The sequence below is a fragment of the Tenrec ecaudatus genome, chromosome 10 (genome assembly GCF_050624435.1).
Source record: "Tenrec ecaudatus isolate mTenEca1 chromosome 10, mTenEca1.hap1, whole genome shotgun sequence".
Lineage (NCBI taxonomy): Eukaryota > Metazoa > Chordata > Mammalia > Afrosoricida > Tenrecidae > Tenrec > Tenrec ecaudatus.
In genome coordinates this window covers 137,090,623-137,103,346 of record NC_134539.1, presented here as the reverse complement: position 1 = coordinate 137,103,346, position 12,724 = coordinate 137,090,623, and the positions used below count along the sequence as shown (strand labels likewise).

General features: G+C 49.3%; 1 protein-coding gene across 1 annotated transcript; it reads right to left on the bottom strand.

The window, feature by feature from the left end:
• Positions 1–8,265: 8,265 nt before the first annotated feature.
• LOC142459850 (eukaryotic translation initiation factor 1-like) lies at positions 8,266–11,657 on the bottom strand. The gene is made up of 4 exons (XM_075561808.1): positions 11,499–11,657; positions 10,895–11,058; positions 10,389–10,490; positions 8,266–9,331 (listed from the first exon to the last, which is right to left on the bottom strand). The coding sequence occupies exons 1-4, from the start codon at positions 11,527–11,529 to the stop codon at positions 9,287–9,289; spliced, it is 342 nt and encodes a 113-aa protein (XP_075417923.1). The 5' UTR covers positions 11,530–11,657; the 3' UTR covers positions 8,266–9,286.
• Positions 11,658–12,724: the final 1,067 nt, after the last annotated feature.

Sequence of the window (12,724 nt, the reverse complement as noted above, 5' to 3'; positions counted from 1 at the left end):
AAACTGAGACCTGATTGAGAGGCTAAACTCCACCCCTTCATTCTTTTTTTCCCCACCCCTTCATTCTTAATAGTCTCGAATTGACAACAGATTATGTAGCTACCACAATAGCCTTCAGCGTGGATTACAACTCAATGTAAAGAAAGCCAACATCATCAAAATGGAACCAATAAGCAACATCATGATAAGTAGAGAAATGATTGGCATTGTCAAGGATTTCTGGTGAGGGGTGCCAGACAGGCCATGCATACAAGAGCTGGATAACGAATATGGAAGACCAGCAAAAGAAAATATGCCTTTAAATTACGATGTGGGCATAGCGATGCGATGTCTGAACGAATGTTCTTTTACTTCTTTGGGTTCTAATAGCCATTGCAATGGCTGCATAGAAACTCACAGACCAAATTCACGATTTATTGAGTTTATTGAGGATGGTAACAGTTGTAACGCCAGTGAGAAACACTCAGGGAAGTTGTTGACCAGGACGTGTCACAAAGTTTCAGGTCTGCCAATAAATGCCCCAAGGGGCACACCACTCTGCTCTAAGCACCAACCTGAAGGCATTGAGCTCAAGCTACTTGGGTCAGCAAACTAAGATCCCTGAACTAAGTGCCCACAGGCACCCCCACTCCAGTCAGCCTCGGCCCAGATGAATTCAGCTCTATTTCTGTGGGTCAGCAAGCCCAACCTCCCCAATCCAGTGCCCAGAGGCACCCCACTCCACAAGCCAGCCTCCTGCACAAAATCACTAACTTGCTCTGTGGGTTGGGAAGTCCACCACTCTGCTCCATGCCCTGGCTCCTGGTTCTGCCGCTGCTCCTCAGATGGCTCAGCTTGTCATCCGGACTCACGAGGTTCGCTGTGTAGGATCTCGGGTCCAGAGGACGCGCTGTACTCCTAGCTCTTGCTGGTAATGAGATCCCTCCTCCTACTTCTCAGGATGGCATTCCAGGGAATCCTATTCTCATTACTCACACTATCCATACCCCCCCCCCCCTCTTTCCAGGCCCACCCAGGGAAAGGCTGGAGCTAGAGACTTCGGCTGGAAGAGCCATACTAAATAGCTAACTGTCCTGTGATGGAATGGCCTTAAGAATATACAGTTGAGCAATGTCGGGAGGGCTGCATCTGACCTCTGGGAGAATCTGATTGCACCTACCTGAAGGCCAATTGCCCCGGGCAGAGTCAGAGCGCCTCCATCCTTCATCCGTCTACCTGGAAACCAACTGTTCCTCTCCCGCCTCTCTACTTTTCTGCCACCCTGATAATGCATTGCAGACTCAGGCACTCGAGATGATGGGGGTACGAGGGAAGTTAGGTGACGCCACACCAGGGTCAGAGGACATGAAAGTGTCGTTCCAGAGTGCCGCTCCTTTTCAGTCAGTAGTGTCTCTCTGGTCCTCAGCCTCTTGGCCATGTGGTCCCTACCCTCATGGGCCAGGAAGCCCACTTGTCACCCACCTCTCTGCCTCCCTGCTGCATGGTCTTGGCAGCCCAGCTCTTCTACTCTGGTACCTCGGGTCTTGGCATGGCCTGACCCCTGCCACTTCCGGCTGGGATCCTGACTGTGCTCCACCGGTGCCTCCCTTCTTCTGTAGCCCAGGAACTCTCAGTTCCTGCGTCTGAGTCTGACACGGAGCATCTATTTAGAGGAATGGCGAAACGGACCCACGCTGGGTTAGAGTCCACTACACATCTTGTGGGATTATAAAAAGCCTTGTCCCCAGCTTTGTCTCCCCAAAAGACATGCCAAACATTAGAGGCTGTTTGTCAGCACATGGTGGGAGGTCAGATGCTTAGAGACATCCTCCCTGCCGGCATTCAGCCCTCAGACTACTGTCTGGTCCACTGTAGGTGGGCTCACACCCTACTGAACCCTACTGATAAGGATAGTAATTGTTTCTATGGAGAACCAGAGAATAGGTCAATCCTGCTCAGTGACATCCAAAATTAGACTGCCATCCTGAATCTAGGAGCCACCATCTTGTCACACGTGTACCCCAATCCCTCCCCTTCCTGTGACGTATGTCTTTACCTATAATGAGGGGGCTTGCACGCCCCCCAAAGATATATAAGCCTTGGTTAGAAATAGAGTTCTCTCCCCTGGGCCTCGCTCCCTTGTCCCCTCTCCCTTTGTCCTCCTCCCCCTCCCTCTCCTGCCCCCATGTCTCCCATCTCCACGTGGACCACCAAGAGGAGCTGAGGTGAGAATGCTATCATGAAATGTGTCTGACTCCATTACTTCAATCTCTCTTCTATCTCTCTCATTCTCTGTGGCTTTACTACAATATTTACTTATTATCACTACAATTGCACCTACCGGACCCATGAGGCTTTGTTAGGGGCTGGCTCCCCTGACAACCTCTTAGTAGAAGTTATAGAGAAATGGACCCAAGAGCCGTATTAAGAAATTTTGCGGCACAAAAATGGCCGACCAGAAAAATCTTTGAGGCAGTACCGCTAGAATGCTCCTGGGACGGGGCGACTGAATCTCATGTGCTCTGGACATGTTACTGGGAAGGCTCTGTCCCTTGTGGACATCACGCTTGCTAGACGGCCAGTAAGAGAGAGGATGACTCTGCACGAGACGGACTGACCGGGCGGCTGCCCCAACGGGTGCAAATGGAAGCATAACAAATACGAGGATGGCATAACCGGGCTGGGCAGTGTTTTATTCTGTTGGACAAATGTCATTCTGAGTTGGAACCAACCTCACGGCACCTAAGAAAAACGACACATGGTTGAGCTGGTGACTCATTTCCCTCTCAACTCCCCAGCCTTGGTGTGGGGTTACATCATTCATGTCAACTGCAGAGGTCACAAAGTGCCGGGGTGGAGTCTAGCCCGTCAATCAGGCCACAGCCTGATGGCCACGCCTTGTGGATGTGGCATTCTCATAAGGAGGGTCCTGCGGACCTCTCCCCTCACCTTCCTGCCGGTGAGCAGCTCTGAGACCTCCAGAGAGGCCTGGCATGCACCCACCGCCACTGGATCCACAAGCCTGCACCGCTGTTGTTCCCCCGAATTCAGCAACCTTGCTTGTGCCTGCACGAGTCTGCAGAGGGACTTACCGATGAGCATCGGACTTCTGGAGTTGAGTTGGACCGGGCTGGGGCATTTGGGTGATACATAACTGCTTCTTTTTGTTTGTTTCATAATTTTTATTGCCTGATACAGTGCTAGAAGATGAGCTCCCCATTTGCAAAACACTGAAAATACGACTAGGTTAGAGCTGCCTCCCCCACAGTGCTGCCCCTAATTATGTGGATCGGGCGGAACTTGGAGCCTTCATTTTGGGCCCAACTGAAACCGGGAAGAAACAGGTAATCAGAGCGTGGCGTGTGTGAATTTAGGAAAGGAAGGTGTCAGTTGGATGCCTTGCACGTCCCTTCTTGTTTGCGGCTTTGGCTTCCAATAGAATGTTGTGGAAGAGCAATGGCAAAGGACACCTTCTCTGATCCCCACCCACGAGCAACAGCTGCCCTCGCGCTCCAGGGAGAATGTTGGCGGTGGGTGCTGTGTGTGCACCTTAACTACATCGAGGGATTGAATGAGCATGTTCATTAGGAATGGGTGGCTGGGTTTTAGAAAATAACTTTTCTGTATCAATTAATATAATCATATGCATGTCCCCCTTTGTCTTACTTATATATTGAATTTAATTGATTTCCTAAAGTTGAACCATTCTCTCATGCTTGCCGTGAGTCTGTTTCGGTCATGATTTTATTTTGAAATCATGTTGTTGGATTCCATCTGCTAGGATTTTGTTGAGGTTTTTTGTGTCTATATTCATGAAAGATATTGGTTCAGAATTTTCCCGTTTCGTTGTGTCTTTGCTTGATTTGGGTATCAGGGTGTGGAATGAAAGGGGTGTGCATCCTTTTCCAGGTTCTAGAACAACTTGATAGAATTACCATCACTCCTTTCACAATGGTTTCCAAAAATGCCGGTAAAGTCATGGCCAAGTCTTTTTTTTTGGTTGAGAGTTAAAAAATATATATATTATCTAGTCAATTTATTATTTTTTAGATGTGTCCAAATTTTCTACCTCAGATTTGTGTCCATTTGGGTGGGGACTGTGTTAGTAGAAATATTCTCATTTTTCCTGGTTTTTAAATCAATTTGAATATAGTTCTTAGTATCCCGGCATTATCCTTTCTTATTTATGTTGGTTATGTTGGGACAATGTCCACTTCATTTTTATTGAATTGTATCGTCTCCTGTCTCTTGTTAAATTTCTAGTGGTTTGTTAGTTTTATTCTTTCACAGAACCCATTTTGAGTCATCTTGGTTCTTTCTATTCTGTTTCATTTATTTGTGCTTGGATATTTATTGTTTTATTTCTTCTGAGGCCTGCAGGCTTTCCACCCTCACCCCCTCTTCCTGATTGTTGGAGATATTAGGGTGAGGTTTTGCTTTTTGTTTTTTTTAATCATTTTATTGGGGGCTCGTACAACTTATCACAATCCATCCATCGTGTCAGGCACATTTGTACATTGGTTGCCATCCTCATTCTCAAAACATTTGCTTTCTGCTTGAGCCCTTGGCATCAGCTCCTCATTTAGTTCTTTTTAATGTGTGTCTTTATTGGTCTCTATTTCACATACATTATCCTGAGTACTGCTTTTGTTATGTCCCCAAGACTGGCATGTTGTATTTTCATTCTTGTTTAAAAAACAAACAGACTCTTCTCTTCCCTGTTTTTAAACAGGTCAACTTCTATGTATTAGATGTTTTCCTCACTTCATCTTCCTATTGCTGGTTTCTAATAGTGCAGGGTTATGATCTAAGAAGATGCTTTGCAGTGTTACAGTTTCTTTAAGTTTATTGAGGTCTAGTATGTAGCTAAATATATGGCCCATTCTGGATAATGTTCCATATACACTGGAATGTACATGAGAAGTTTGCTATGTTCATCTAAATCAGTGGTTCTCAACCTTCCGAATGCTTCGACCCTTTTAATAGTTCATGTGGTGGTGACCCCCCAACCATAACATTATTTTTGTTGCTACTTCATCACTGTCGTTTTGCTAATTAGGAATTGGACGATCCCTGTGAAAGGGTGGTTCAACCCCCAAAGGGGTCACGACCCACAGGTCGAGAACCGCTGATCTAAGTGGTCATTCATTGATTGCATTGATGATGTGTTCTGTATCATTAGTTCCTAATTGTCCTGTTCTTGAACAAAGACGGTATATTAAAGTCTCCCAATAATATTGTGGAATTGTCTTTTTAATTCTTTCAAAGCTGATTGATCTATTTTGGCATTCTTTCACTGGGTGGACAGGCATTGGTGTAATGAGTCTTGATATAAAGCTCTTTCTGACTCATGTATCACTGGATTGGTTTCTCCAGTCAACTCAGCCTAACACATGGTGAGCCTCCCTGTGGGGCCTCCCCCTTGGCTGGTTGTCATCTCTGAAGGTGCGTTCCCAGGTGTGCAGATGAGGCTAAAGGCGTCCTGATCACTGAGTGAATCCATCAGCGCAGGCCTCAGGGCCACTGTCCTTCAGACAGGCTCCACTCTTCCCCTGTGGATCTTGACCCCTTTCCCCTCTGCCTAGAATGCCCGACCCTGATAGTACCTGGCTCCTTGGGCCACAGGGGAAGGGGAGTAAGGTATTTCTTAACCTTGAGATCCCATGGTGCTCTGAGCAAGCCGCTAGAGGCATGCCTGCCATCGAACCTCCATTTGGGTGTCAGCATCCGGTGCACAAGCTATCTGCTTTGTCTACCCACAGCCCCCAGCATGGCACACTGCACACACCAGGCACTTAACGGTCTCCGTCAGCGGAGTGACTTAACACTGCTAATGGGCACAATTGTGCAGGTGCCCAGGCAGACAGAGGAGTGGTCACGGGGTCTTAAAGAGACTGCCACTACTGGCCTTGCGAAGACATTGCCCCTCCAGGGTCTTGGTGAACAACGGGAGAAAACTATGCTTCAATTACTTCAGCCCTGAGTCCCACCTAAGTCGCATCAACTGGATTAGGGTGTTCCCAGACGGCCTCAGTCACATCCCCCCTAAATCCTTTGGTTGGCTCCAGAGACTAGCAGATGCCGCTTCATCTGCTTCCCTCAGAATATCAGTGCCATTTGTGGAACCGACAGCACGCGATGGCCAAGCGCCTGCACAAGCCCCAGCCCAGCCAGCACGTGGAGCTGCAGCCTCGGGCCACAGCTTCCCGTTTCTCCCGCCCTACCGTTCCCTTTTGAAAAACAAAACCAGACTCAGCACCCCTAGCAATGAACCATCTAAACTAAACAAGTTTGACCTTCCAGTCAGACTGCTTCACTTTTGTGATTGTGCGGTATCACAACTGTTGTGAGCAAGGACGTTGGGTTCGGTGATAAGTGCTTTTGAGCTTTTGTGGGTTTTTTGGCAGGACTTCTGTGTACCTGACCACCGCCACTGGTCTAGCCATCCGCCTTCAGGGCTCTCGCCCAGAGCTCAGCCGCCTTGTGCCTGCGGGAGTCTCACCTCACTGACTGCAGCCTCCCAATTCCCACGGGGCCGGCTTCCGGTGCTAGTGAAGGAACAGCAGCCTGTTCCTCATATACTTCCTTCACATATCTGAAACCGACGACGACGTAAAAATAAAACCTGCAAGTCAAGAACTGCTGAAAACGAAGAAAAAAAAATGAGGCGAAAGCTGATGGTGCCTGGCTATCAAAAGATACAGTGTCTGGGGTCTTAAAGGCGAACAAACGGCCATCTAGCTCAGAAGCAACAAAGCCCACATGGAAGAAGCACACAAGCCTGTGCGATCACGAGGTGTCAAAGGGATCAGGTATCATCAGAACAAAAATCTTACCATAGTGAATGAAGGGTGGAGTGCGGAGTGAAGGCCCAAAGCCCATTGGTAGGCCACTGGACATCCCCTTGCAGAAGGGTCTTGGGGAGGAGATGAGACGGTGCGATGTAGCAACGATCAAAAATACAACTTTCCTCTAGTTCCTAAATGCTTCTTCCTCCCCCTCCCACTGTCATGATCCGATTCCTACCTTGCAAGTCTGACTAGACCAGAGGATGTACACTGGTACAGATGGAAACTGGAAACACAGGGAATCCAGGGCAGATGATCCCCTCAAGGCCAGTGGTGTGAGTGGCGATACTGGGAGAGTGGGTTGGAAAGGGGGAAGCAATTTCAAGGATCTACATGTGACCTCCTCCCTGGTGGGCTCATGAGGGAGGGGGGAGTGAGGAGGGAGGGGAAAAAATGAGGACCTGATGCCAGGGCTTGGGTGGAGAGCAGATGTTTTGAAAATGATGATGAGGGCAATGAATATACAAATGTGCTTTACACAACTGATGTATGTATGATGATAAGAGTTGTATGAGCCCCTAATAAAACGATTTAAAAGAAAATTGCTGAAAACTTCAAAAACTTAACTATATAACAGTGGTTCTCAACCTTCCTCATGTGGCGACCCTGTAATACAGTTCCTCATGTGGTGGTGACCCCCAACCATAACATTACTTCATCACTGTCATTTTGCTGTTATAAATCATAATGTAAGTATCTGAAATGCAGGATGCATTTTCATTGTTACAAGTTGAACATAATTATAGCATAGTGATTAATCACAAAATCAATATGTAATTAGACATTATGAAATATTTCTAATGACAAATAAATGAAATTTTGTCTTGAAGCATGGTGTAGCATGGATTTAAGTCTTCACTCCTATGTGGGAGTATCTGCAAAGCGGGGGGACCCACCTGGAGACGGAGAGAGGAATGGTGTGTCTTGGTTTCTAAGATCATCGGAAATAAAGGGCCATTTGACTCTCAATGGGGTCGTGACCCAGAGGTTGAGAACCACTGTTATATACCATCAAAACTAAAGGGAGGAAATGAACCAGCTGTTTTGTTCCATGACATTGGGCATTCCAGCCATCGCTGGGCATCCTGTACCAGGGCACGTCAGATCTAATCCAGGGGCCTTATTGCCTCAGTGGAGGGAAGGCGGCGTCTAAGGTCTGCCCCCTTGTCAGGTTGGCCGCACTGCCGGGGGAATTTTCCTCTTGCTAGCACAGCTCCCCTCTAGCGGTACCGCTGCATCATCTCCCCATGGGGGCTTGTCCAGGTGGTGGATGCATTTTGCTCAGGGCAAGGAAATTCCTTTCAGGCCAGAGAAACCCATCTGAGAACTTGAGATTCCACACTTGGCTGAAACGTGGCGTAATCATTTTGTTCTAGGCTGGGCGCTGCCAGGTGCCTACTACTTGACCTGTTACAATGAAAGACTTACAGACAGCATGGCCCTTTTCAGTTTTATTGCATGGAGTTACACTGTCCATGTAAAAAGTGGACCCCAAATGGTTACATCGTACGAGAGTGAGACAGAGTGTTGCTGTACAGCCACAGAAATCGGAAGAAAGAAGAAGTGACTGTTTCTGGATGTAACCTGCACCTGGGCCCCTGCTGTTTTCGTCTACACACCTCTGAAGGCGGTGCTTCCATCTCTGACCCTGCCCGGCAGAACTCTCTCTCATCTATACCATGTGAAAAACGGCAAGTTTTGCCTCTTTGAAGGACTCAAAAAATGCTCATTTTAAATGTTCTAATTCATTCCAAGAAATCCTCTTCAATAGCTTTGGTATTGCTTAAAAGGCTTGGCGAGATCAGGCCTTTGAGCTGGCTGATCTTCCAACAGTGCTTTTGGTAGCCATCAAGACAAAAGTTGCCTGAGGCCCAGACGGCTGGCTTACAGTGAAAATTGCAGAGCACCGTGAGGTTGGAAACTCCCGGAGTGGTCGATGGACACTCTACAGGGGACGTTCTTCAGTTATGCTCCAGACGTCGGTGTCAGTTTCTTTCTTTGTGGAGGTGGACGGTCTCACCTTTTGGGGCTCATCTTTGGGGTCTTCCTGACTCTCCCTGAAATGCTTGATCAATTTAGAAACGGTTGTTTTAGATGGGGCAGCAGTCCCGTAAGCTTGTTGCAAAGCCTCGGTGATTTGGGGAGATGTCCACTTGAGCTTTGTTAAGAATTTGATATTAGCCCTGACCTCAAAGTTAGTTTTTTCCATGGCACAAAAAAAGTATCTTTTTAAAAAAAGCACCACCAGTCTAAAACAAGTGGATCCCTGAGGGGACTATCTGTAGCCACTCAGTGGCTGCATGTGTTCGCGTCTGTGCCGGGAAGGGGGCCTTTGCAGAGAAACCTTGTCACTTACCCTGAACGAGCTGTGAGGTTTTAAACTTGTGACAAGGGATGGAGAAAAATGTTCTACTTATTGCAGGGAAACCCTCACTTAAGTGTCCGTGGACCACAAGCACTTAAAACCCATGCACCTTCAGCTGGTCGTCCTTGGCCAGTCCGATCTGCAAAGACAAAGGAAGAGGGAGGGGTTCAGGTCTATTTTTGATGCAAACAATCCTTTGTCTTCCCGCTGCCAGCAGCAGGAATGCACACACAACACTGCAATGAGCAGGATGGGATCCGAGCAGGAGAATGTCCTTGGTCAGGCTTCGTCCAAGTTCCACCTACACACATGCTGGACTAGGGTCTAGGACGGTGGTTTCTCAACCCTCCTCATCTGGAGACCCTTTCCTACAGTGCCTCATGTGCTGGGGAACCTCCGACCAACCAGAACATTATTTTTGTTGCTACTTCATCGCTGTCATTTTGCTACTGTTATAAATCTGTTATGCAGGGTGTATTTTCATTGTTACAAGTGGAACAGAATTAAAACATAGTGATTAATCACAGAAACAATATGTAATTAGAATTCATGAAGTGTCATTTTCCCTCCAATACTGCTGCTTTCAACACAGCAGCGCATTTCTACACGTGTGACTGGTCTGCGTAAGGACATGATGGTGCCAATCCTGTCCCATACACCTGTATTTGTACGGGGTGTATGTGTTGGGGTTGGTGTGATGACATCATCACGCCAGGTACTTGTATGTGGACATACGTGCATGTGGGCGGCCCTGCTTGGAGACGGATAGAGGAGCAGTGTCTCGGTTCCTAAGACCACCGGAAATATGTGTTTTCCGATGGTCTTAGGTGATCCCTGTGAAAGGGTCGTTAGACCCCCAAAGGGGTTGCGACCCACAGGTTGAGAACTGCTGCTCTAGGAGGTTGTGAAATCAGCTCTTCAATTAAGAAGAGGAGTTATGAGTTTTGAAAACTTGGGGGTTTAAACTATGATGTCCACAAAGTACTGACATTCAGAACCAATTCGCATCCTTTACCCTCTCTTGCTGTGCACTGAAGTGCAACCTCACAATGTAGATCCCTATGCCCAGTATACTTGCGATCAAGTGCGTTTTGCCTACCCTCATGCCAAAGCATAACCCCCACCCCCCAGCAGCCACGCCCCAGCAGCAGCGGGCAGGATCTGAGACTGGTACATACAGAAGCAACTGAACCCACCTCTACAAGGAACTGGCATATGTGCTTGCGCTGGTCCCCCTGGAGCTGAATCACTTCTCCGTATTCTGGATGCTCAATCACAGTCCCATTGCAGGCAAACTTCTGCAAGCACAAAGGTGGCAGAACAAGTCAGGGCGGGCAGCAGCATTTGTGCACCAAACAATCTCTTCCCCGGAAGGCAGCACTTCAAACCCAGGGGCCAATCCTCCAGGGGAAGATGTGGCTGTCTGCCCCTGCAGTTTCACAGCCTCAGAAATCCTAGGGAGGGGTCAGCTGTGCTCTAGAGGCACCAACGAGTTCGAATCCACTAGGTAGTGGGTGGGGCTTTGGTAAATGACCAGGGAGGTGCAAAGGTGGAGCATGAACCAGAGATCTGGCCGAGGTAATGAGACCACAGGGGCAGTTCTAGGCGGCTCCAGTTCTATTCTGAACGGTCTCACAACACAAGTGGCATCTCCTTCTGGGCAAAAGACAAGGGCCTTTCCCATACGCTATTCAAGACCCACCTTCTTAAAGGCCTTCACCAGCTTCTTTTTGTCGTAGTCATCAGCGATCCCTTGGACAGTGGTCAGGGTCTTCCTGCCGTTGCGCTGTTGAATTCTTATATGGATATAATCCTCGGTCCCCGCGGGAAGCAGGTCATCACCCTTACTGGCATCAGCAAAGGGGTCTGGGAAGAAAGGCAAGTTCGTTTATCAGAGGCCGGGAGCTTTGGGGAGCGCAGCAACGGCAGCCCAAGTCGCACGGGGCCTGGGCCAAGTTCGGCGCCCTTTGCTGGCTCTCTCCCAGCGGGTCAGTCCGGGAAGGCACCCGGCCAGACAATCGGGGGAACGCGAACTCCGGAGGCAGGGCCGAGCTCTCCCCCCACTGGGGCGTGTTCGTCCCTTCCGGCTGGCACCGCCTCTCCCCGTCCCCCCGCCTTCGGGACAGCGGTGGCAGCGGACGTGACGCAGGGGTGCTGTGGATCGGAGCCATTAGGCAACGCACGGCCGGGCCACTAGGCCGCGGTCTCCGCACCCGGGCAGCTTTAAGGTAGCCCGGAAAGGTGCCGCCGTCCAGGCCGTCGGCAGGCCCGGGGCGCCCCGCTCCCCCACCCGGGCCCGTGCTCACCGAAAGACTGGAGGTTCTGGATAGCGGGCATACGATTCGATTCCTTTTCCTCGCGGGCTGAGGAAGGCAGCGGCGGGAGGAGGCGGGCGGGCGGCCGGGAGCCGGGTACCAGGGCCCGAAAGAGCAAGCGGCAACTCAGTAACTGGAACCAAGGGAGGAGCCTGCCCCCACTTATATAACCTCCCCTGTGACGTCAGCGCGCTGCCCTCACGCCCCGGCCCCACCCACAGCGTCCGGCCTGAGCGCCGGCGTTTCCCATTGGCCGGGGCGGGCCTGCCAGACGGCGCTTGCGCAGACTCAGCTACGGGCGCCCGTAGTCTGGGGCGGGGTCACCGAAGGTTGGGAGGGCGGGGCCAGCTGGGACCGAGGTTTCGGGCGTGCCTAGGTGGGTGCTGTGCCCCTTGTTGGCACGTTCACTCTTGTTTACCAAATTGCGGCATTTCTTAGAGGGGATTTGACTCCCCAAACACGACGGATTCCCCCTATCGAGCCGCCCAGTCCCTCACCTATCCCTTTGAAGAAAGATGACAATTTCATCAACTAAAATAATTTAACCAAGTCTTATAATCACCACCAGGGCTCTTTGCTTTTAATTAGCTGATTCTAGAGATCCAGGCAAATCCAGGCTGACTAGGGACGGGTTCCTTGTGTCACACAATCATGTAGGGTAGTCTTCCCAGGGTTAGATGAAATATCTACTGCTGAAACTACTAGAGATAGACTTGTGAGCATCAAGTTTGCAGAAGGCTAGCTAGGGATAACAGTGAAGATCCCCAAAGCCATGTACAGGGTCTCCGAATGGATTAATCTTCAATGATTTCCTTCTGCACATTAACATTCATGGGAGCAGTCTTGCCCTCAGGCAGAGTGCATCAGAAAGAAGAATTGCCACTCCTTTAACCAGCCCGGGAGGAGCAGCCTTCCATAGGGACTTGACTGGGTATCTCCTTGATGGCTTTTGGTTTACTAGGGTCACCCAGTAAAGAGTCATGCGCTGACTGTTGTAGTCGGAAGCCCATGCACAATCTTGCAAACTCTTTTGTCTGGCATAATGTACCTGCCCCAATCATGGCCCTATTCCTATCAGGGTCACTCCTTCTACACTGTGGTATATTGATCTACCACCCGTCATGATTCTGTGATGGTTGACTTTGTCCATCATGTCCTATTGAAGCCAGTGGTTAGTTCTCTGTAAGCCCTAAGACACCATGATGACTTGTTCCAAA

Bases quoted from the DNA above. Each gene is read 5' to 3' on its own strand.
- LOC142459850 (XM_075561808.1), bottom strand. From the start codon at position 11,529: ATGCCCGCTATCCAGAACCTCCAGTCTTTCG. The intron at 11,059-11,498 runs GTGAGCACGGGC...CTTTCTTCCCAG, and splicing joins CCAGAACCTCCAGTCTTTCG to ACCCCTTTGCTGATGCCAGT. The intron at 10,491-10,894 runs GTGGGTCTTGAA...TTGTGCTTGCAG, and splicing joins TGGTGAAGGCCTTTAAGAAG to AAGTTTGCCTGCAATGGGAC.